At 47.7% G+C, this 25,029-nt stretch overlaps 1 protein-coding gene across 1 annotated transcript in view; it reads left to right on the top strand.

The window, feature by feature from the left end:
• The window catches only part of ARHGAP33 (Rho GTPase activating protein 33), a 41,806-nt gene extending 18,578 nt beyond the window's left edge, over positions 1-23,228 (top strand). The window contains exons 7-22 of the mRNA XM_034423656.3: positions 584-706; positions 2,417-2,494; positions 3,847-3,913; positions 5,684-5,743; positions 6,454-6,603; positions 7,517-7,619; positions 9,204-9,348; positions 11,525-11,607; positions 11,765-11,872; positions 13,068-13,213; positions 14,809-14,998; positions 16,918-17,063; positions 17,825-17,899; positions 19,208-19,756; positions 21,246-21,604; positions 21,977-23,228. Coding sequence (XP_034279547.2) covers positions 584-706; positions 2,417-2,494; positions 3,847-3,913; positions 5,684-5,743; positions 6,454-6,603; positions 7,517-7,619; positions 9,204-9,348; positions 11,525-11,607; positions 11,765-11,872; positions 13,068-13,213; positions 14,809-14,998; positions 16,918-17,063; positions 17,825-17,899; positions 19,208-19,756; positions 21,246-21,604; positions 21,977-23,089 — 3,495 coding nt within the window. The 3' untranslated portion in view covers positions 23,090-23,228. The remainder of the gene's footprint in view (positions 1-583; positions 707-2,416; positions 2,495-3,846; positions 3,914-5,683; positions 5,744-6,453; positions 6,604-7,516; positions 7,620-9,203; positions 9,349-11,524; positions 11,608-11,764; positions 11,873-13,067; positions 13,214-14,808; positions 14,999-16,917; positions 17,064-17,824; positions 17,900-19,207; positions 19,757-21,245; positions 21,605-21,976) is intronic.
• The last annotated feature ends 1,801 nt before the right edge of the window (positions 23,229-25,029 follow it).

The following is a 25,029-nucleotide window of genomic DNA, read 5'->3' as shown; positions in this document are numbered from 1 at the left end:
CCATGCACCCCGTTTTGGGCCTAGGAGGCCTCCCTGCACTTACCTGGGAGCCAAAAGAGGGTGCATGGGGACTCCTGGAAGGGGCGGGACGGGGAGGGACAGGGCCACCCAGCAATTTAACTATCGGTTCGCCCAAACCGGCCCGAACGGGCTGAATCCCACCATTGGGTAGCATAGTTGAGCTGAACTCCTATCTTGAAAAGCAAAGTTGTCTTGCCAGAAAATAGATGACAATCCTACACTTATTCTACAACCCAATTTTAGAGGCCTGAAATCCAAAGGACATTTTAAAGCTGAATCCCATTAAGTTGCTTATCCCAAAGGGCTCACTGGACTTTCTGGTTTTTCTTTGAAGACATTTTGCTTCTCATCCAAGAAGCTTCTTCAGCTCTGATTGAATGATAGTGAGGAATGGAAGGATTTATACTCCTTGCAGACGGCTGGTCATTTGCATCCTTTTAGCGAGACGTTAAAGCCACCTGGAAGTTTATCTATGTCGTCAAGGTCACCTGAGTTGGGTGCAAATGGGCGTGGAGAATCTCCACAGACATTAAGTGGCCTACTTCCGATTGTTTCATTTCAGATTGATAATCACGGCAACCGACTCTTGGTAAATGAAGAAGCTTCTATCAATGTCCCTGCCATTGCAGCTGCTCACGTGGTTAAACGTTACACGGCACAGGCCTGTGATGAGCTGTCTTTCGAGGTGAGCCTTGCCAGCAACAACATGTTACTTTTATCAACTTATCTTTGTAGGTTCATGGCTCTCTAAGCTTCAGGGGTGGGCTTCTTAGCAACGAGTTCGCTGCCCCGTTGCTGGATGGGCATGGCCATGGTGGGCGTGGCCTAGTCGGCCACCTGCACCATGGCGGGGGATCGTGGTGATTTCGCCCTCCCCAGGCTCCGGAGGCTTTCCTCGAGCCTCCGGGAGGGCAAAAACAGCTGCCCCTGAGGTCCGGAGGCCCTCCAGAGGCCAGAAACAGACCCGTTTCTGGAATTCCGGAACCTCTGGTAGGCCTGTTTTTTCCCCTCCCAGACCCTCTGCACAGCTCCTGCACTTACCTGGAATGATGAACAGGCCACGTGGTGACTCCGGGGAGGGGGAGAAGGGGGGCGTGGCCAGCCAGGGGTGGCATTTGGTGGTTCACTGAGCCCGGCAATCCTTGCCTAAAGGAACCCTGCTGAACCCCCAGGAGCCCATCCCTGCTAATCTTGTTAAGCAAAGTACAGTTCCATCTCTATTCCTAGATTAAAAAAAACTATTTGGAAATCTATTTTCTGTTCTTTAGCAAAAAGAAAGCAATACTCTGGCCTAGTGCAATGTTTCTCAAACGTAGCAGTTTTAAGATATGTGACTGGCTGGGGAATTCTGGGAGTTGAAATCCACATATCTTAAAATTGCTAGGACTGAGAAACACTGCTGTAGTGCACTGCTTTTCAAAAGATGCATTGGTAGTCCTCAACCTAAGACCATAATTGACCCTGAAATTATGGTTCTAAATCATGGGAGTCATTCAGCGGGTCACCTGATTTTATTACATTGTTTTGCAGTGGTTGTTAATTGAATGCCGTGGTTTTTAAGCGAATCCATCTTACTCAATGGGTGTTTTCGCCGGAAACTGGAAGTATATACCAGTCACTGGCAAAAAACATCAAAAAATATGTGACTGTGGAAACTGCAAATGGTCATAAAGGTGAGCAGGTTGCCAAGTGCCCAAAAGTGCAATTACATAACCACAGTGAATGTGTGGTTGTCGTAATTTCAAAATCAGACCTGTAAGTAGCTTTTGGCAGGTCCTTCGTAACTTCAAATGGTCACTAAGTGACTGGTTGTAAATCAAGATCTATCTGTAGATGATTTTCCTTATTTGATGTGTTGGCAATAAACTAATATCCATCCACGTGATGTTGAATCTCTCTGCATGGTATATACCGTATTTTTTGGAGTTTAAGACTCACTTTTTCCCCCCCTAAAAGGGGGTGAAAATTTAGGTGCATCTTATACACCGAATGTAGCCCCGCCCACCCACTCGCCCCCGTCTTTTGGCCTCTGCCTCCCAGCAGTTTATCTCCTTGCAGCAAGCAGCAAGGAGAAACAGCTCGTTTCAGCTTCAGCACAGCCTAATTAGCACAAGTTGATTGTCCATTTTGCGCGGGCCTCTGCTGCTTGCTGCAAGGAGGTAAATTGGGAGCAGATTTTTTTTTTCTTGTGCTAATCAAGCTATGCTGAAAACGAAAACGAAAGTAAAGTAGGCTGTTTGCTGTTTGCTGCAATGAGGCAAAATAGCTGGGAGGCAGAGACAGATTTCTTTTTTTTGTTTTCCTCACCAAAAAAGGTAGGTGCGTCTTATAGTCCGGAGCGTCTTATACTCTGAAAATACGGTAATCCTTTTTTAAAAAAATCTGTTTATCGTAGGTTGGAGACATCATTTCCGTGATTGACATGCCCCCCAAAGAGGACAGGAGCTGGTGGCGTGGGAAGCATGCATTCCAGGTTAGACTTGATGAACAAAGTGGCTCTGTAAATGAAGCTGAGATGTTCAACCAGCATTCATGCATTTCACACCCACTTGGGCTTGAATGGTGGTTCCCAGTGTGCTTAACTTCCAAGGGTATCGATTTCAGGTGCTGAATCCTGCAGCCAGCATGGCTGGATTGGAAAACAGTGGACAAGAACTGCCATGTTCACATTTTATCTGGAAAATGGACAAGGCCATACAATAGGCCAATTATGACAGAGAATCAGCAGGATTCTGAACCTTTTCTCCTACCCATCGCTTTCCCTTAGACCTTTCTCCCGCTTGCTGTTATACGAATTCCTTTGGAAGGAAGGAATCAGTGGGAATCATTTGATAACTCTAAAATATTTCAGCACAAATGAAACTGATTTTTTTTTCCTGAAAGCGCAATTTTCCTTTCCAGTTTTAGCACTGTGCTAAAGTCTTTTAATTAAAGCTGAAATCGTTTTAGTCTCCAGTCTCTTAGTTAACGTGAAACACGTTTTAGTCTCCTTTAAAAACAATCATCATCATTTAATCACCCCTTAATCCCTTGCGGGATGGAGTCTGGGCAACTGAATGGAGCTAGCAAAGTGTTTTAATGCAGAGTTTTGATCAGCAAGTATATTCTCATTTGGCCAGAGAGAGAAATATCTGCCGCTATTTAGGATCAAACTCACAGCCTCCTGATTGTGAGGTGAGAGCTCCACCTCTAGGCCACCGCACCACTCTTATCCTTTAAAAACCAATGATTAAATGAATTGTTAAGCGGTATTGAAAAAAGTGTTGATCAGTGCATAATCAGTACAGTATATGTTTAAAATAGGATCTGGCTGGATTTGTTCCTGTGGAAGTTCTTGCTTATTCACAAAGAGGGAGTCTAAATAGGGACAGAGTGAGTTATTCCCATACAGGTAATCCTCAATTTATGGCCGGAATTGGGACTGGAATTTCCATTGCTAAGGGATGCTGCTGTTAAGTGAATCCTGCCCAATTATACAACCTTTTTTTAACCATTGGTTGGTAAGTGAATCAACGTGGTTGTTAAGCAAACCTGGCTTCTCCCATTGGCATTGTTTGTCGGAAGCTCCCAGGAGGGTTTTAAATGGCAACCAGTGACTTATGACACTGCAGCCATCATAAATACATGCCAGTTGCCAAGCACCTGAATTGCGATTGCGTGACTGTGGAGATGCTGCAGTTGGTCATAAGTGTGAGAACTGATTGTCAGTCACACTTTGTTATGCAGTTGTAAGTTTGAACAGTTGTTAAGCGAATGGCTAAGAGTTGAGGACTTCCTGTAATGGTGGGGCTTTGTACCTAGAGGGATTTTGTATTTTTTTTCCAGGTGGGTTTCTTTCCCAGCGAATGTGTGGAACTATTCTCAGAACGTCCTAGTCCAGGAGTCAAACCAGGTGAGTGCCTCCTGTGCTCTGGACTACCTGCATCAATCTAAGGCAGGGATCTGCAACCTTAAACACTCAAAGAGCCATTTGGACCCGTTTCCCACAGAAGGGGGAAAAAAAAAAAACCGGGAGCCACAAAACCTGGCTGGGTATGGTCAACTCCTTATCACTCACTCCCACCCAGTCACATGACCCCCCTAGCCACGCCTACCCAGCCAGTCATTAGGGCAGAGGACTGGTTGTTAAAAAACACCGGGAACCACAAAACCCCTTTCTCTCTTCCTCCCTCCCTCTCTCTCTCCCCAGCTCTCTCTGTATCTCTGTATGTCTCTCTCTCTGCCCCTCTCTCTCTTCCCCTCTCTCCCCTTCCCTCTGTATCTCTCTCTCCCCCCTCCCTCTCTATCTCCCCCCTCTCTCTGTATCTCTCTCTCTCTCTGTATCTATGTCTCTTTCTCCCCCCTCTCTCTGTATCTCTCGGATTTCCAAGGCCAGACGAGTGACTGGAAGGGGAGGGTGAGGGGTGGGGCCAGCCAATGATGGTACAGGGAGCCGCAGCAGAGGACCCAAAGAGCCGCGGGTTGCTGACACCCAATCTAAGGGAAGGGTGTCAAACTCAATTTCATTGAGGGCTGCATCAGGGCTGTGGTTGAACTCGGGGTGCCAGGTGGGTGTGGCTGGCTGGGTGGATGTGGCCAACTAGGTGGGCGTTGCCAGCTTGATGTCATTCACTGGGTGTGGCTGACTGGATGGGCATGGCCAAGTGGGTGGGCGTGGCCAACTTGATGCCACTCCCCAAACTGCTGGCATGTTTACTCTTTGCACTGGGTAGACCGGGCTGAAGCCAGGCTGGTCCGATGTTTCCTCTTCACATTGGGTACACTGGGCTGAAGCAAAGAGGGCTGGCCCTTTACATTTTCCAGGACAGCCCCGCAGGCTGGATCCGACCACATCAGCTCACGGGCCTTGTGTTTGACACCCATGAACTAAGGAAATGAACTAAATGGTCTACAGTCCCTTTTCATCCTCCTATCTACCAATGGAGTAATTTGTAGTTTGTCCCTTGATAAAGCAAATGACCCTATGGAGAACGCTACATAAAGCAGTAACCGCCGTGGAAAAGTTCTCCCTTGGGGTTCTCTAGTTTGAGGTGGTGGAAAGATCTGAAGAAGAACATAGGATCCTGGAATTCAAGAGCCTGTAAGTGGTCATTTTAGATCACAAAGACCTACTGTCAGCTTTGGAAGCCATATTAGCACCAGAAGCTTCCACGCTGCCAACTTCTTGCGCTTGGGAAAGTAGGAGGGGGGATTCAGGAGACCGATTGTAGTTAGACGTAATAGCATTCTTCCCTTTGGTCAAGGTCATGGTGTTTCTGCATCTGGAGGAGGAGTGGTTTCAATGATAGCTCAGGTTGGGACGGATGATGATTGGGCCTTGTGACGGACTGATGGGTGCAGGGGCTGGAATTGGGGTTTTGATTTACTGAGGGAAAACCCAGAACTCTCAGATTCAGGGTTTCCCAGATGTACCAGTTTACCTACTCTAATAAACGGGGACTTTGAGAAATGCCTGCCTTGGAGGTCTTAATTGGAGTTGGGATTTTCTGGAATGCTGACACCTACGCTTTGATTAGTGTCTATAGAGATTCTCAGTCATCCAGGTCATGGTTATCCCCAAGGTGTTTCCTTGGTTTTCTTATCCTTTTCCGCCCAACCTGGTCATGTGGATTTTTTTCTTCTCTCTGAATTTTTGTGACTTTCTTTGTCTCTCCCTGTGTAGATGCAGAGGGGACAAGCTGTGTCCTCCCCAGGACTCCTGGCCTCCTGTCCCCAACCTCAGGTAAATTACAATCTAAAAATAGGGGAAGATGGGAGCTATCGTATTTTTTGGACTATAAGATGCACCTGAGTATAAGACGCAAGATTTCGAAGAGGTAAACAAGAAAAAATAAGTTTTTGCCCTCCCTGGCTCCCAGGAGCACTCTGCAGGCCTCCCAAACCCTCTGCACGTCCTGTTTTCCTGGTGGCTGGGAAGGGCAAAAATGTGACACATGGGGGGTTTGGGAGGCCAAAAACGGGCCCGATTTTTGCAAAAATGGGGCCTGCAGAGGGTTTGGGAGGCCTGCAGAGTGCTCCTGGGGGCTGGGGAGGGCAAAAACGCCTCCGTTTTTGTGAAAAATGGGCCCATTTTCGCGAAAAATGGGCCTGTTTTGGCCTCCCAAACCCCCTACACATTGCGTTTTTGCCCTCCCCAGCCCCCAGGAGCACTCTGCAGGCCTCCCAAGCCCTCTGCAGGCCCCGTTTTTGCAAAAAACAGGCCTGATTTTGGCAAAAATGGGACACGCGGGGTGGGGTTTCGTGAGGCCAAAAATGGCTATATTCGGTGTATAAAACACACCAACATTTCCACCATTTTAGGGGGGAAAAAGCGTGTCTTATACTCCAAAAAGTACGGTAATTGTCAGCTGGGAGGAATGCTGATTGTAAAGTTTGTCTCCTGCTCCAAAGCTTAATTCCTGGCCATCCGCCCTATTTTTCGTTCTCTTCCAGTGTCTAAGAAACATGGCAAGCTCATTGGGTTCCTTCGTACTTTCATGAAGTCTAGGCCCAGTAAACAGCGCCTGAAGCAGCGGGGAATCCTCAGGGAGAGGGTTTTTGGCTGTGATTTAGGAGAACACCTTAAAAACTCAGGCAGTGATGGTAAGTTGGCTCTTCTGTAGTGGCTGGTCTGCTATTAAATTTTATTTTTCATTGTCTCCTTCCATTATGGTGGTATTCACCCTACACCAATAACCACCAACCTTTTGGGAGCTACGGACTAATTCAGTGGAGAGCGGTTTTTCCGTGGACCGGTGGGGGGCGGCATCGTTTCACGCTCTGCCTGAATCCTGTGCATGCGCAAATGGGGCTTTGCTTGCTTACGTGGCCCTGTTCCTGGCAGGCCGCGGACGGACCGATGCTGGTCCGTGGATCGGGGTTGGAGACCCGTGCTTTACAGGATGATTACAACTCTAGAGGCTGCATTCATACCCCATGCTTGGCTATTTTTAACATTGGTTCATGTTATTTTGTGACTTAGTATATGTTGCATGAATCCAGTCTGTTGGAGTTAATTAATAGTTCAGTGTTTTGCAAAAATTCAGGGGATCAACTAATCATCAAGAGCATGTCTGTATGTGTGTTGTTTCTTCTTCTTCTTCTTCTTCTTCTTCTTCTTCTTCTTCTTCTTCTTCTTCTTCTTCTTCTTCTTCTTCTTCTTCTTCTTCTCCTCCTCCTCCTCCTCCTCCTCCTCCTCCTCCTCCTCCTCCTCCTCCTCCTCCTCCTCCTCCTCCTCCTCCTCCTCCTCCTCTTGCTTTCAACAATATTATCATCATCCTGAGTCAATCCATTGCAGGATGAATCCCTCTTCACGGAAGGTTATTTAGAAGTGTGTGGGTGTGTGATTACACATTTTGAAAGGTACACATATGTTCATGCACGTACACATTCTCTCCCTCTCAAACCCCCTGCCATATTCCCAAATGATGTAATATCATTAGAAACATTACTCTCCCATTGTCTGTTTTTTTCTAAGAATTATGAAAATTTATATGACATTTTTTTATTATGTCAGTCCCCCAGGTATTACGTTCTTGTTCCGATTTCATTGAAAAACATGGCGTCGTGGATGGCATTTACCGTCTCTCCGGTGTCTCCTCCAACATCCAGCGTTTGCGGTGAGTGTAGACCATGGGAAGAACAATAGAGAGAACTTGTAAACAGCAGGGCAGAGAACAACTAACAATACATATGTGATGGGGAGATTTGCCTATGCATATGCCTCATACCTGCCTCTTTTGTTGTAAAGTCCCACCCATATTTTGTGGCAGTGGTGAAATGAAATTTTTTTTTACTACCGGTTCTGTGGGCATGGCTTGGACGTGGTGTGGCTTGGTGGGCATGGTAGGGGAAGGATACTCCAAAATCTCCATTCCCACCCCACTCCAGGGGAAGGATACTGCAAAACCCCCATTCCCTCCCCACTCTGGGGCCAGTCAGAGGTGGTATTTGCTGGTTCTCCGAACTGCTCAAAATTTCCGCTACCGATTCTCCAGAACCTGTCAGAACTTGCTGGATTTCACCCCTGTTTTGTGGTATACATAAATTAAATGTGAGTGGGTATCTTGCCACGTACTGTACATCACAGATGAACAGCCTAAAATCTACTTTGTGGCTCCTTTCCAACCAGAATGTCTGAAACTTCCCATTTGAGGCAAAGTCCAAGAAAAATGGTAGCATCTATTCTCTGATAAGATTCACCATCTTTTTCTTCCAAAATTCAGGAAAAACTAGGTTTTTTTAGTCTGGTGGTAAAGGTGCTGGTCTAAGAACCAGGAGACTGTGACTTCTAGTCCCACGTTAGGCATGAAAGCTGGCAGGGTCAGTCACCAGGAGACTGTGATGTCTAGTCCTGCCTTAGTCATGAAAGCTGGTTGGATGACTTTGAGCCAATTACCAGGATATGGTGAGTTCTAGTCCCCCCCCCACCTTAGGCTTGAAAGCTGGTTGGATAATTTTGAGCCAATCACCGGGATACAGTGTGTTCTAGTCCTACCTAAGGCATGAAAGTTGGTTGGATGACTTTGAGCCAATCACCGGGCTACGGTGAGTTCTAGTTCCCCCTTAGGCATGAAAACTGCTTGGATGACTTTCGGCAAGTCACTCTCTCCCAGTCCAAATAACCTCACAGGGTTGTTGTTATGGGGAAAATAGGAGGAGGAAGGTATATTAGGTATATTCACCACCTTGAGTTATTCATTAAAAACAATAATAAAGGCAGGATCAAAATCAAATAAATAAAAACTAGAAAAATCCTAAAAGCATAGACCAGGGGTGTCAAACTCGATTTCTTTTGAGCGCCGCATCAGTGTGTTTGACCTTGGGGGGCGAGGGGGGCCGTGGCCAGCTCAACATCACTCGTGTCGGGGGCACCTGTGGTTGCCCGAGCACTCTCCCAGTGAAAACTGAGCTCAGGAGGGCCGCCTGCTTTGCTAGCAGAGGCACCACGGGCTGGTCCTTTGCTGTTTCCAGGGCAGCCCCGCAGGCCAGATCTAAGCACCCGGCAGGTCGGATCTAAACCCCGGGCATTGAGTTTGACACCCCTGGCATAGAGCATGATCCCACCTGCTTTGTATCATTGAGGTGCCTACTGTTGTCTTTCTACCAGAAAAGTTTCTCCACTGGAGCCCTCCCTGGATGTAACAATGAATCCATGCAGCCTATCCTGCTCCTTGCTGAATTCTCTTTGTCTCTGTCCCCAGGCATGAATTCGATAGCGAGCGGGTACCTGAGCTCTCCAAAGATGTTTACTTGCAAGACATCCATTCCGTCAGCTCTCTCTGCAAGCTCTACTTCCGGGAATTACCGAACCCTCTGCTCACCTATCAGCTCTACAATAAATTTGCGGTAGGTTTAAAAAAAAAACATTAGAGAAGATTCCCTTTCTTGTAGCTCTCGCTTCCCGTGAGCTGTACCTTAGCAGCTCACCCTCCTGTGCGTCCGGTTGAGGGGAAGCTGCTTCCTCATTGCATTGAGTTTCATGTGCCTTTCGTGGAGGGTTCAGTTGTGCGAAAATATGTCTTTTTTTTTTTAATTGAGGAACATTTTGCATGTGCCTTTGATTTTACTTACTCAGTGAGAGAGTAAGTAAGATGTTCTCAGTGTAGAACATCTCCTTATTTATTGTAATTGTTGATCTTCCTTCCTTCCTTCCTTCCTTCCTTCCTTCCTTCCTTCCTCCCTCCCTCCCTCCCTCCCTCCCTCCCTCCCTTCCTTCCTCTCTCTTTGTTTCTTTTTTCCTTTCTCTCTTTTTTCTCCTCCTCCTCCTCTTCTTCTCCATCCATCCATCCAATATTACTCTGAAAAAATTGGTAACAATAGACACCTTTCTTAAAAACTACCCAAATGATAACAAGAAATGCAAGGTGGATCCTTGGGGGTCATAAGTTAATCTTGGTGCCACAAACTGAAAAGCTCCATTCCTTTATCAATAAGACAACCCAGAGGAAAGTGCAAATTAAATTGGTTAACAACACCCACCAATGAATCCACATTTAACGTCAATAAGAAGACTCCCCCCCACCCCCCACTACTCATGTGACTTTTATTACCTATCTTAGGGAGCCTGTCATTTCTCCACACCTTCTAGTGACTCCTGCGTGCACCTACTGGAGATGCAAATGATGAAGAGAGCATTGGAACCACATACTCAACAACAACCTGAGCTGCGCACCCATTTTTAGGCGGAACAGTGGAAGTGGGAATTGTAGAACAAAGAGAGGGAGAGGGAGGAGGTGGAAGAATGGAGTACAATTACATTGCCCTCCCACGGTTGTGATGCCCACATAACAAGCAGCAATTTCTCCTGCTCTATTATTCTTTTGTATTACCTGCTCTTTGTGTGGTGCTATTTTAAGCTGAGTTAACTCCAATTGCCCTCCCCTTTTCGTTTCCTCCTTCCTTTCCATTCTCTTTGAACTATATTTCTTTTACTTTGGTGGCATTCATAAAGAGGCCATCTTGCAAAACCCAGAAGTTCAATTTTATTGCTCAAGGATAGTCTTTGGAGCACCTGCTCCTTCTCATCATGTTTCAGACCCCTTTTCTGAACTTTCACTTTCATTGAAACAAAGGAAACGTCATTCCCCTTCGTGGCTCCATTAAACATAGCAGCTGAAAGTTACAGGCAAAGAAGAACCTTAGTTAGGCTTTAGGGAAAAGTGAAGACTCTTTTGAGTTGGACTCAAGTGTTTGTGAGTCCATGGACATGTCCATTTTGATTTCTTTTCACTGTAGTTAGAGTTGGAAAAAAGTTTCCTGAAAAAAGTTGTCATTTTGTTGTTCTGCCCCATCCAGGTTTTAATCCTAGTAATTTTTGATAGTCTCCCAGTCAAATATTTGTCAAATCCAGGGGTCTGCAACCAGTGGTGAAATCTAAAATTTGTTACTACGGGTTGTGTGGGCGTGGCTTGGTGGTGGTGGGGTAATGTGACTGGGTGGGCGTGGCCATTTTTTTTTTTACACTTTTAAAACCATTTTTTCTACAACCTCTTCGGTGAAGAGGTTGTAAAAAAATGCTTTCAAAAGGCTCTGACGATCCCAGCTGAGTTGCCTGATTGGCAGAGAGTTTTTTAAAAATCCTCTGACGATCAGGCAACTCAGCTGGGATCGTCAGAGCTTGGATCGTCAGAGGCATTTAAAAGAAAAAAAGCCTCTGATGATCGCACGGCTCAGCTGGGCATGGGGGGGGCAGGGATTTTTGCTACCGGTTCTCCGAACCACCCACCTCCATTGCTACCGGATTGGGCGATCCGGTCCGAACCGGGAGCATTTCACCCCTGTCTCCAATCTTAAACACTCAAAAGAGCCATTTGGACCCCTTTCCCACAGAAAAGAAAACCCACCCCTGCTCTTCCCCCTTCCCCCTTTCCCCTCCCTACTCACTGCTCCTCTATTTACTTTTGTATTTTATAATATAACTCAATAAAAAAGGCTTACAATCCATAGAACTTATAAACATCCTGACAGTGACATGTCTCCTTTAATTCTCTCTTTTCTTTTTTCCCCCCTCCCCTTTTTATAGGAGGCTGTCTCAGTTTCTGGGAACGAAGAGCGCTTAGTGAGGGTACATGATGTGATCCAGCAATTACCCCCACCACACTACCGGTAGGTATTGTTTGGGGACATGGATAAATGCCCAGAGAACGGGATGAAATGGTTTGGGGAGGTGTTGGATGGGGGAGAAGCCACTGAAGGGTGGGGAAGAGGGCTCAGGGTGTTGACGGAGACTCTCCCTGTAGCAGCTTCTGCTCTGTCCCAACAGGACTCTGGAATTCCTGCTACGGCATCTGGCACGCATGGCTATGCACAGTCAAAACACCAGCATGCACATCCGCAACTTAGCCATCGTTTGGGCACCCAACCTGCTGCGGTGAGACGCCCAGACCAATGGCCCTGCCCTGGCGCTCCCTCCGCGACTCTGCCCTTGCACCATCTTCACTGGCCTCTGCGCCGCTCTCTAGATAGTCTTTGAGTCACCATCAGCCATTCTTCCCTTGCACTAACCCTTAACCCTCGGTGCTAACACGGTAACGTGTCGCTCAGCTTTTCCGCTGGAGGTGCAATTTGACCAAGCAGCCATTTTGGAAGAGAAGCCTTTTCGCAGGCTTTCAAAGCATCTTCTGCAACTCTGTCCTGCATCAGGACATGGTTGGAAATCAGCGGAGGGGGTTTCCTGCCATTTTTAGAACGTGTTTGATTTATAATAAGCTTAGGGTGGCTTAAAAAAAAACCCCAGCACCCCCCCTACCACCACCAAACTTGAAAAAATGTTTCAGAAAACCTTGGTTCCACTGATTTCTGTAATGTGGTCCTAGCCACATTATTATCACTGCTGCTTCCCCTGTAACATCGATCGCTCTCCTCAAAAATTTTTGTTCTAATGACTCTTGAAAGCATTTCATTTTTCCCATCTGTCTGCCTTATTCTGCCCGTTTTTACCAGTGGTGGAATTCAAATAATTTAACAACCGGTTCTCTGCACTAATGACCAGCTGGGTAGGCGTGGCTTGGTGGTCATGTGACCATGTGGGCATGGCCAACTCGATGTCACTCATGTCATTGGGCGCTTCGCCTTAGCTGTTACAATGTAATAAGGGTTAACCGGAGAGGCAGTTTCTGTAAGTAGGGCAATAAAGTTTAGGCTAGAAACAAGACCAGAATATTTCTTTCCTGCCTTCCTTACAGGATTAGCCCCATAAAGTGGAAAAAAACAAAATAAGATTTCTTCCAACAACCGGTTCTCCGAACTGCTTAGAAAGTTAACAACCGGTTCTCCCGAATAGGTGTGAACTGGCTGAATCCCACCATTGGTTTTTACCCATAATGCCCCTTCATCCTCATTTTCTCATAACCCCCCATGGTGTGCTGCTCCGTCTGCACCCATGAGGGTCTTCAGTCATGATGCTTTTTTGGATTTGGGATGCCCTTCCTGCTGTCATAGGGCTATGTTGTGTGTCCCCTTTATGCCATAAAGATGGCTTCCTGAGCCTTGACTATCATTTTCTTCCTATCTGAGCCTTCCTGTTGTCTGATGAGGCTAATCATCCGTTCCCCTTTTAATGCCAGGTCGATGGCTCTGGAGTCAGTCGCACAGTGTGGAGCCGATGCCTTTCAGGAAGTCCGAGTTCAGTCCCTCGTGGTCGAATTCCTCCTCACCAATGTTCAGGTTCTCTTCAGTGACACCTTCACCTCCATCGGCAAGGACAGCACAGGTACCTCAAGAAATGGGCGAATAGTTCCAAGGTTGCTTAGTACTCTTCTAGCAACTCCATGATGTGACCTAGCCTTACTGAGTCATTACAATACACAATTAGTCCCAAAAAACCTATTTTATTGTAACAGCTGAGAATTACGTTCTTACGTTCATTCCCAGCTGAGTCCCAATTACATCATGCCAAAGGCTTTACTTGGCAAAGCCCCACGAAGTTCAGAAACAAACAAGAGATGCCGACTGGAAACAGAGTTAGCAACGTTGCTTTCCTGCAAAAGGCCCAAGTGTCTTTGTTTCTCTTTTAAGCCTTATGGGAGGGGCCAATCATCTCCTGGCCTTACTCCCGAGTCGTCCCTTTTGCTTTAGCTGCTCTTGCCTTCTGGCAGCTCTGCGCATGCATGCACTAGGAACAGGCTCCTCCTGTTCCTCTGCCTCTCTGCTGTCCGACTCGGGGGGCTCCGGAGTCCGTGCATCACTCCCAGGTGGCCCTGGCCCCATCTCTGCCTCCGACGCGGAGCCCTCATCCGGGCCTTCCCCAGACTCCAGGACTGGCCCATGTTCCTCCCCAGCCTCCTCATGTCCGACTACGCTGCCAGCTCCGCACGCTGCTGGCAGACCACAACACCCCACAGCACAGTGTTTCTCAACCTTGGTAACTGTGGACCAGAGTTCCCCACTGCCAGCATGTTGCTCAGGGGATTCTGGGAGTTGAACTCCACACATCTCAATATTGCTAAGGCTGAGAAACACTCTTCAGATGCTTACTCATTTCTGTGTGTTTCACTTTTCTGTTTTTAAACTCATGAAACATTTAAAAAAATACTTGGCAAATTATTCAATATTTTTTTAAAGGGAGAGAGTGGGATGTGTTGGCGACAACACATGAATCAGCCAATCATTTCACAAGTGGCCTTTCCATCATCCCAATTAAAAGATGGTACAGGTAGTCCTCGACTTATGACTACAATTGAGCCCCAAATTTCTGTTGTGAAGTGAGTTTTGCCCCGTTTTACAACTTTTCTTGCCGCAGTTGTTAAGGGAACCACTGCCATTGATAAGTTAGTAACCCGGTTGTTAAGTGAATCTGGCTTCCCCGTTGGCTTTGCCCGTCAGAAGGCCACAAAAGGGGATCACATGACCTTGGGACACAGCAACGGTCATAAGTATGAACCAGTTGCCAAGCGTCTGAATTTGAATCACATGACCATGGGGATGCTGCACTGAGTGATGCGGTGGCTAAGACGCTGAGCTTGTCGATCGAAAGGTCGGCAGTTCAGCGGTTCGACTCCCGCGTGCCACGTAATGGGGTGAGCTCCCGTTACTTGTCCCAGCTTCTGCCAACCTAGCAGTTTGAAAGCAGGTAAAAAAATGCAAGTAGAAAAATAGGGACCATCTTTGGTGGGAAGGTAACAGCATTTTGTGTGCCTTTGGCGTTGAGTCATGCCAGTCACATGACCACGGAGACATCATCGGACAGCACTGGCTCTTCGGCTTTGAAACGGAAATGAGCACCGCCCCCTAGAGTCGGGACCGACTAGCACGTATGTGCGAGGGGAACCTTTACCTTTATCTTTACTATCCCGTTTCCTCTAACAGGACGTTGCTTCCTTTCTCGACCCAAATCCCAGTTGGTCAGCTGCCCTTCCACCCGCTTGTTATCTCTTGAAGAAGCCCAAGCACGCACCCAGGCCCTCTGCAAGATCACCAAGCTGGAAGCCAGACGTGGATCTCCAGATCCACAGGACCAAGGGAAATTCTCTGCTGTTTTGGGATCACCTAATACCAGGTAAGTGCTGTATCCATGGACCGAGACACTGAACCTCTAGATCAGAACTGGAGGAACTATGACCCTTTTATGCAAGGGTGGGCTTCAAAAATTTTATCAAGGAGTTCTCTGTCCAGTTGCTGGATGGGCGTGGCCATGGTGGGCGTGGCGTTGTCAGCCTCCTGCACAGCCTCCTCCCTCTTGGGGGGAGGGACTTTTTTTGCCCTCCCTGGGCTTCGGAGGCTTTTCTCGAGCCTCCAGGAGGGCAAAAATGGCCTCCCCAGGTTCTGGAGGCCGGAAACGGGCCCAAACATCCATAGACCTGTTTTTCACCCTCCCCAAGCCTCTGCGCGCGCCCTGCACTGACCTGCATCCAAAACAGGCTGCGTGGGGACTCCTGGGTGGGGCTGGGCGGGGCCAGTCAGGAGTGGGATTTGGGGGTTCTCCGAACAGCACAGAATCTTAGGTAGAGGTTCTCCCAAACCTCTGCAAACCCCCAGCAGCCCACCCCTGCTTTTATGACTTATGGACTTCAACTCCCAGAATTCCTGAGCCAGCTGGCTCGGGAATTCTGGGAGTTGAAGTCCATAAGGGGCCATAGTTCCCCACCCCTGCTCTAGATACTAGGAGCTGGAGAAGATTTTAAAGATTAAAGTACAATTGAACCCTTAGGTCAAATGTACTTTACCAAGAGCCTTGTACTACCAAGAGCCTTGGTAGTACAGTGGTTTAAGGCACCCTGTTATTAAGCTGGTTATTAAGACCAGATGCCTGCAATTACTGCAGGTTCGAATCTCGTCAAGGCTCAAGGTTGACTCAGCCTTCCATCCTTTCTAAGGTAGGTGAAATGAGGACCCAGTTGTGGGGGCAATAAACTGACTTTGTATAAATATACAAAAGAATGAAGGCTATTGCTTAGCGCATTGTAAGCCGCCCTGAGTCTCCGGAAAAGGACGGCATATAAATCAAATTAAAAAAAAAACAAACAAAAAACCAGAGATGCTTCTTTGGAGACTTAATGAATAGGCAGCTAGAAAAATAAATGGAACTTTGTTCTTGTCTATGACAACTGCAGTGAGATTATTGTATCCTCCAAAGTGGGGAAGTTTGACCACAATAGAGGAATGGTTGGTGAAGAAGATGGAGCTAGCAGAGATGGTTCAATTGACATCTTTGATTAGAGAAAGAACAATATCTACATTTATGACTGACTGGAAAACTCTTTATAGACTCTTTGCATGAAACAGAAAAAAAATGCACTTATGATTTGTGGTTTTGATGATTAGAAAAAATATATCTAACGGAAAAAGTGAGTTAAGAATAAGAGATTTTTTTTTAAAATTTGATTTATATGCCGCTCTTTTCCGGAGACTCAGGGCGGCTTACAAGGCATTAAGCAATAGCCTTCATACTTTTGTATATTTTATACAAAGTCAGCTTATTGCCCCCACAAACCGGGTCCTCATTTTACCTACCTTAGAAAGGATGGAAGGCTGAGTTCGACCTTGAGCCTGGTGAGAATTAAACTCGCAGTAATTGCAGGCAGAACGTATTGTATATTTGCTGTAAAGAAAATTGGAAACTTTTTTCCTATTGTTCTCTCTTGTTTCCTTTTTCTTTCTTTGTTTTCCTCATGTCCGTATTAGTTTTTATTAGTTTTCAGTGTGCTTTGTGCAACTTGTCATAAAATTTATATTAAAAAGTAGAAACTAGGTGCTGGGAATGAATTACAGTTAATTGTTTATTAATATTTGCTCTTGAAAGAATATGGTGATTATGGTGAAAACAGAGCTCGGGAGCTGGCACGAGTGACACTGAGCTGGCCATGCCCATCCTGGCCACACCCACCACGGCCCCCAAAGGTCAAACACAACCCTGATGTGGCCCTCAATGAAATCAAGTTTGACACCCCTGCTCTAAGATGACCTCTCACTTTATAGGCAAAAGACAGAAAACAATGGCAAGCTGCGGAAAATATCTGGACCTAGTTGGAAGACGTTCTTTGCCATCGGCAAGGCCCCCGTCCCGTTCCGCAAAAAATCACATCGCTTGGGAGAGCTTTTTGGACTTGGAGAATCTTTACCAGGTAGGAAAACTACACGCCGTTTGTTTTTTATCACGCTTAACATCACAAGCACATACGTATTTCTGGAGCAAATATGGGAATTTATGGCCTACTAAGTGTGGCTCAACTACGACTCCCAGAATCTCTGTGGGTTTCACGTGTTGTGTCAATTTACTCATTATGGCAGAGTTTTGATATGAGCCCAATGCGACAGAACCAGATGAGCAGTATATTCCGTTACCTTTTTCCGTATATTGAATAGGCAAGATGACCCCCAAATGGGGTCAGAGTTGGCTTGCTGCCAGGGTTCCGAAGGATGCCCTAATTAAATCAAGCCAAGCTTCAAAAGAAATCCAGTTATTTATTAGGAGCTTCATGTTGCCACGTTCCCAAATGAAGCCAACTCTGACCCTACATAATTTACGGCCCCAATCATGACCCTGTTTCCCCCCCTCCCCCCAGGGTGTATCATCAATCACATTCGCCAACGGAGCAATTTTGCGGGTTGTAGAGATCACTCCCCTCTAGCCGCTGTGGGTAACCCTGGGAGACAGCCTTGAGAATGATATGTCTGGAATGTGCTCCTGTCTTTGGCTGCCATGCTGCTTTGTCGGTTTCCCATCCCCCTTGCCTATGGCAACTCGAGAGTAGGCCAGGGATCCTTTGCAAATTGACATAAGATTTTTGTTCCATGGATTCAAGGTCAAGGAGAGATTGCAGATTTGTGGCCTTTTTTAAGAGGGATAACGCTCATCTATTTCCTTTGTCCTCTTTCTCTGTAGGGAGCCGTGGTGAGACGGTCACCTTGCGATCCGCCAAAAGTGAAGAATCTCTAACATCTCAGGCTAGTCTAACAGGTAAAATGGCCCCTTTGTCTGCTGAACCCCCCCCCCCCGGTGATTTTGCTCTTATCAAAATGGATTGCATGAACTTAAGGTGATCCTCCCAAAACATTTCTTCAAAGCGCTTGTTTCCCAAGTGTAGTGACTTCCAGACAAGTAGGGCTTCAGTTCCCAGCATTTCATAGCCAGCAAGGTCATCGCTGACAGTTCCAGGAGTTGATGTCCAGTTAGCTGGAACTTGTCAAGGTTCTGAGAAAGCTGCCTTGGGACAACTGCAGATTTTCTGAATTTTCTCATTGCTCTTAATTACCTGGGTTTGGCATTAAACTAGATGTGTAAGAAGCCAGATGTTAGAGTGATTTCATCACCTGTTACCTGATCAGGTTAGGCATTAACCATAAGACCCTCTGAATGTGAAGGATGTTCTTTATTGAGTTATAACTCCTGCAGTGAGAATACAGACACCACCATCTTTTTCTGAAGCTCCTTTAGGGTAGGGTAGGGTAGGATAGGGTAGGGTAGGATAATAGAGTAGAGTAGAGTAGAGTAGAGTAGAGTAGAGTAGAGTAGAGTAGAGTAGAGTAGAGTAGAGTAGAGTAGAGTAGAGTAGAGTAAAGTAGAGTAGAGTAGAGTAGAGTAGAGGAATAGAAGAATAGAATAGAATAGAATAGAATAGAATAGAATAGAATAGAATAGAATAGAATAGAATAGAATAGAAGAGTAGAGCAGGGGTTTCTAACCTTGGCAACTTTAAGCCTGGAGGACTTCAACTCCCAGAATTCCTCAGCCAGTTTGCTGGCTGGGGAATTCTGGGAGTTGAAATCCTCCAGGCTTAAAGTTGCCAAGTTTGGAGACCCCTGGAGTAGAGTAGAGTAGAGTAGAGTAGAGTAGAGTAGAGTAGAGTAGAGTAGAGTAGAGTAGACTAGACTAGACTAGACTAGACTAGACTAGACTAGAATAGAATAGAATAGAATAGAATAGAATAGAATAGAATAGAATAGAATAGAATAGAATAGAATAGAATAGAATAGAATAGAATAAGAGCTGGAAGGGACCTTGGAGGTCTTCTAATCCACCCCCCCTGCTCAAGCAGGAGAACTTATACCTTTTCAGATAACTGAATGCATGCAGTTAGACAAGAATCTGCTAAGCACTGACTGCCTTCTACCAAAATCTGAGTCCATGCAAGCAACCTGTTCTTCAGAGACAGAAATATTCTTCTTCACAGTGTTGACTCTTGGACATCTAGCATGTTGAATAAACAGTTTGGAGAACTTTGATCCATGTCGTTTCTTTCTTTTTCTTTTTTTTTTTGGCCCTTAGGTCTCCCCAAATTGCCTTCCCTGAGACGTCCACATTCCAGCAGCGATGCTTTCCCTACCCTCAAACAATGCCACTCATGTTCTTCTCTGGGTTCCTCTGTGTCCGGCCACGGTGAAGGCTTGGCCACTGGGGCAGACGATGTGGCTTCCCGTCGGCGTTCCTCTTGGCTGGAAGGTGACTCAGAGCTGGACTCGGAGTTGGAATTAAGTCCTCCTGGGCTTCGTGGTCTGGACTTTGACCCGCTAACTTACCAGTGTAGCCCTCCTGTGCAGCAGCCATCCCTCTCGGACGACTCCAGCTCAGCGAGTCCTGTTGCGGCTCTCTCGCCCTGCTCACATCCCACCGTCGGTCAAGATGCATCAGAAACGTCTGTTTCCTTGCCTGACAAAGTGCTGGAGATGTTTGCTGGTGGGGAGTCCAGAGGGTTGAGCTCCCCTCCTCATATGATCTCCATGCTCCTGAGTACGGCAGGTGGACAACTCAGCAACTCTTGTGAACGGGAAGTCCGTGGCAAGATTTCTCAAGCCCAAGATCGTTTGTCTCCACCCAGTAAGTACTTTTTGACATTCTTCACTGTTATTGCTGTTGTTACACTTAACACAAAGAGCGAGTAGAATAAAACGCAACTTCTGCCTATAGGCAGACTGCAGTTCCCCAAAGGTTTGTTTTCCCATCCCCAGAGTTCCAGGGATTGCTAAAATGTCCTACAGATTATCAGTGAAAAAAAAAAACCCCTTTTGGAATGAACACACTACATACTCCCCTTTCCCCTGTCATCAGTATCTTCCCAAATTCTAGTCCTGCTATTTTTGGGATGCTCCCTAGGGTTGGGGATGGGTGGGTGAGCAGGCTATGGCCTCAAGAGTTTGCTGAATTGAAACATCTAGCAGTCTGTGCTGAGGGGTGCTAGGAATGTAACAGAGCAGTGGTGGGTTCCTCCCGGTTCGGCCCGGTTCTCCCGAGCCGGTAGCGGTGACGATATGACGTCACTGAATCGGTTCTGCCCCCCCGCCTACCCCCCACTCCTCGCACCCACCCCCACGTTATTCTTACCTTTTATTTGGCCCACCCCCAATCTATTGCTGCCTCCTGAGTCCCATCTGATGGCTAGAGGGGAAAAAAAACTGTTTAAACTCTTGCCGCAGGGCTTCAAAGGGCCGCCCTACAGCTGATCAGTGTTAAAAGAAAACAAATGAGTAGACCAGTGCCTGCAAAAAATAAATGGGTAGATCGGTACAGCTCTGCAAGCAGTTAAAAGCCTGGTAGACCAGTACCTCTGCTAAATCCGAAATAATTGTCACATGACCATCAAGCCACACCCACAAAATAAGCCATGCCCACAGAACCGGTAGTAAAAAATTATAGAACCCACCCCTGATCTGGAGGATCATCATCCCCTCAACTCTGATGAAGTTTCCAGCATTCCAGCCTAGATTAATAATAATTTATTAAGTAATTAAAAAAAAAACTTTATTATTACGTTAATAAAAAGTGTGATATCTGGAGGGCCATTGTTTTCCCAACTCTGATGAAGCTCCCAGCCTTCCAGTCTAGATTAACAATATTTATTAAGTAATTAAAAAAAACTAGATTAAGCTTGTACTTAATTCTCCTTCCTGCAAAGTTGGAGTTCCCGTTTTCTAATGCAAGGGGGCGCGATGGCTCAGCAGTTATAGATGCTGAGCTTGTCAGCTGGAAAGCTTGTCAGCTGGAAAGCTGACAGCCAGGTTCGAGATCTGAGCACCACGTGATGGGTAAGTTCCCGTTCTTGCTTCTGCCCTCCTAGCAGTTGGAAAACATGCAAATGTGAGTAGATCAACAGGTACCACTTTGCTGGGAAGGTAACAGCATTCCATGTGCCTCGGCGTATAGTCCTGCTGGCCACATGACCACGGAAGGGTCTTCAGACAATTCTGGCTGAGAAACGGAGTTGAGCACCGCCTCCCTAGAGTGGGAGACAACTGGAGAGGGGAAACCTTTGCCTTTATTTTTATCCTAATGCAATCCTTATGCTGCCCTCTTTCTTTTCCCAATTCAGGTCCGAAGTCTGAAACCGCTCCCGTGTCTCCTGGTGCATTGTCCCTGCTGCGGCATATCCCACCGCCTCCTCCACCCAAGAACCCGGCTCGCCTGATGGCGCTGGCACTGGCTGAGAGTGCGCACCAGGCAACCTTGCAGCAAAAACGACAGGCCAGCCTGAAGCAGCGGGAACCCCGGACACATTTCCGGCGCTCCCTGTCACTGGAGTGCAAGGCAGGGGAGCTGACGAGTGGCGCACAAGCGCTCTACTCCATGGTGCGGCCGAGCCCCAAGGTGCCTGGCCTCTCCCCTCTCCAGGCGCAGGCCAGGGGCAGGAGCATCGGCAGCCAAAGCCGCAACCTAAAGGGAGGCAGCCAGGTGAGGGATCAGCTCACGAAGGGCTGGGACCGAGCTGGGATAACTTTGCCATTAGGCAGGGTGCAGATTTTGGAATATTTCTAGAAGGATTTTTTTCCCCCTCCTCCCGGTTATTCTTTGCTGCAATTTTCCCGCTATGTTGCGATCTGGGCCAAAAGATAAAAGAATACGATAAAGAGCCCCAACTTGTCCTGAGCTTCCTCGCGATCAAGAGGAAACCCGTCCTGGCTCTTCTGGCCCACTTGATGGAGAGATTTTAGCTACAGGAGGAGGATGGGATGGAGTAGAACAGGAAGGGGACGAGGGTGGGAGGTGTTTGCCTGCTTGAAATGCCTTCTTGCTGCTCATTCAGTTTGCCTTGTTTCTCTGCAGGTGCCTCTCAGCCAATCTTCTCCCTTGGGTAGCTCGGATTCCTTTTCCCCTTACAGGAGGTTCCTCGCTGAGCTAGACCCGAGAGATCCTCAGGCACTTCCCTTCTCGGATCCCTACCACCTGTCCTCCCCATCTCCCGCCTACGGTTTGCATCCCCCACCCCTGTCTGTCCCCTATCCAGCTTTCCGCCAGTCTCAAGACGCCTTTCCTTCCTCCAGCCCTTCGGCTGCCCCGCCTAAGCCCCCTCCCCCTCCCCACTTTCCCATAATGACCAGTCACTTGCCTCTCAAAACGAGGTCCTCCACTTTTCAGCCCTGCCTCACGGACCATCCTCTCCGGCACCACAGCCACTTCCCGGCCTCCTCTCGACTGGGTGTCAATGGGAGTCCCCCTTCTCAGCTGGAGCATGAGAACCTCTATTACGAGATTGTGGGGGAGCCTCCTGCCTATCCTGGCCTGGCACGTCCGTGGCCCTCTTGTCCGCCCCCCGAGTATCTGGCCACTTTCAATGCCTCCTACGGGGTCTTTGAGAGGCCCTGGCGCCAGACCCATCTCCCCCCGGCTGCCTCCTCTCTTCAGCCCATCTTAAAGAATTCCCAGCTGCAAATCCAGTCGATGCCACCTGCGGTCACCCGTCAGGAGCCCATCTACGTCAATGTGCCCTTCCCCGAGCCCCCGTTGGTCAGCCCCACGCCGTCCCCTCCCCCCGAAGCAGCCCATCCCCGTAGTCATTCGGACCCGGGAGCTCCTCAGGCTTTGCCCCAGCCCAGCAGACCTCCCCTGCCTCAGAAGCAGAAGCTGGCTTGGGGTTACACACCTTCAGGGCAACACCGCCAACTGATGGACGTTTTGCCTTGCAGTCGTGCCGTGTGGCAGTTCTACCGCCCGCCCTCTGCGTGTTGGGGTCATCCCTCTTACGGTCCGGAACCCATTATCACCTACGACGGGGCCGCCCCCCACGTGGGGAGCCAGGCCTCGGCACCCTTGCAGAAGCTGGATGAATCTTCCCCACAGTACGGCAATGTGGAAAGGAGAGAGGGCTCTCCATCCGGGTGCTACCTCGGACCCAGCTGGACAGTGTATGCCGAGGGCCAGACGCACAGCTACTGCTGAGGGACACGCGGTGAGCAGATGCACAGTTTGGATCCTCGGGGCTGGGCTCCGGGTTTCTCTCCTTTCCTCTTCCTTGCCAGTATTCATGGAATTACACGGTATGGATTGCTGTGAAAAAAAATAAAAGACTTCAGAAGGATCTATCCGACTGGGTTACTCAGAGGTCGCGTCTTTGGCTCCCGCGTCGGGCATTGTGCCTGCCTCGTTTGGAGAACCTCTTTAAGGTTTGGAGAGCACACGAATCTTTCAAGGCAGGTCCTATGATCCCTGCAGGAGGTTTCTCTCCAGAAAATCAGCATGAACATCACACCGAAGAACTCAGCATGGCATCATTTCAGCCTTTGGGGGCACCGTAATGCCTCTGCCAGTTCCATTGTGTGTCCCATCCTTCCTGTTTCGGTTACGCCCCGTGTTGCTTTGTTCCACCTTGCCCTCTTTCCAACCATGGACTTCTAACTTCAGAGGAGAGGGTTTGCTTCCAATGGGATGACTGCAGCTGATTCCTTCTGGATTACATCATTTCGACGGCTTTGGCAACATGAATCACAATAGGATGCTTGGAATCCAGCCAGGGCTGCTAACCGTGTTCACGTCATGTGCGCTGAACTGACACAGAGAGGCGCTGTTGACCGTGTTTTGCTCACCGCTGGGGAAGACTGCAGGCTTTGGAGGGGAAGAGAGTGAGCGAGCCGTTAACAACTACCGGAAACCCTTGTTCCTCTTCTCTTCCAGCATTCAAACCAAAATAGTTCTAACTTGTCATAAGCATCCCTTTTAACCCAATTAAAATATTAACCACCTTCCCCTGTTGGTTTTCCCAGAGATCAAGCCAATTCCTGGAAGAAAGCCATCTCCTGGGCTGGGACATAGATGTCCAAGGAAAAGTATAAGATGCCCCCAAGGAAGGCAGACGGGCACACTCGCAAGCTCCTTTTACAAGAGCACACACTCTTCGTGTGAGGTTGTAGCTAGGCAAGAGTGGCATGTTGAGAAAAAGCTAGGGGGAGCATGTTGGTCTCGTGCATTTCTGTATTTATTTAGGATTTCGGAATGGGTGTGTGTGTGTTTTACAAAAGGACCGAGGGGTGTGGGGGAGGGGAGAGGATACATACGGTACGTGCCTAGCATGGGAGGGCTCTGTGTGACTAAGCTGCAGGCTTGATGTGTGCTCGAGAGTGGGATTCATGTCTACTTGATATGTACATTCATGTCTGGGGTTGGCGCATGTGTGAGCGTGCGTGTCTGTGAAAGTGATTGTGCATGTTCCACAAGACAGTATTTTAGATAATACGGGATAGGAGGAAGGGAGAGGCCTTTATGCCTTCTTCCTCTTGAGCAGTCGTTGGGGACCAGATTCGGTGGGGTTTCTCAACTTTGGTGATTTTAAGATAGCACCAGTAGCAGTAGCACTTAGACTTATATACCGCTTTACAGTGCTTTATTACAGCCCTCTCTAAGCGGTTTACAGAGTCAGCCTGTTGCCCCCAACAATCCTCATTTTTACCCACCTCGGAAGGATGGAAGGCTGAGTCAACCTTGAGCCTGGTGAGATTGGAACTCCCAAATTTCAGGCAGTCAGCAGAAGTAGCCTGCAGTACTGCACTCTAACCACTGCGCCACCCGTGGCTCATGTTTAAAATGCATATGCTGGCTGGGGAATTCTGGGAGTTGAAGTCCACGCGTCTGAAAAGTCACCAAAGCTGAGAAACCCTGAACTGGGGAAAGAAGAAAATCCTCCCCACCCACCCACCCACCCTCCGGTATCTCTAGCATGGCCCCCTCCTCCCCAAAGCACTTTTCTTAGGCTCCTTTTCAAATTATTATATTGTCAGATTTCGTTTGAAAAAAAAAGTGGGAGGGAAGAAACAAAACAAGCAACAATGGGTAATGCATCATGGAGAAGGAAAAATATATATATATATATATTTCCTGAATGCAGT

The sequence above is a fragment of the Pantherophis guttatus genome, chromosome 10 (assembly GCF_059756535.1).
Source record: "Pantherophis guttatus breed Tessera chromosome 10, ASM5975653v1, whole genome shotgun sequence".
Lineage (NCBI taxonomy): Eukaryota > Metazoa > Chordata > Lepidosauria > Squamata > Colubridae > Pantherophis > Pantherophis guttatus.
The sequence above is the reverse complement of the archived record's forward strand: the minus strand, read 5'-3'. Positions and strand labels throughout refer to the sequence as shown.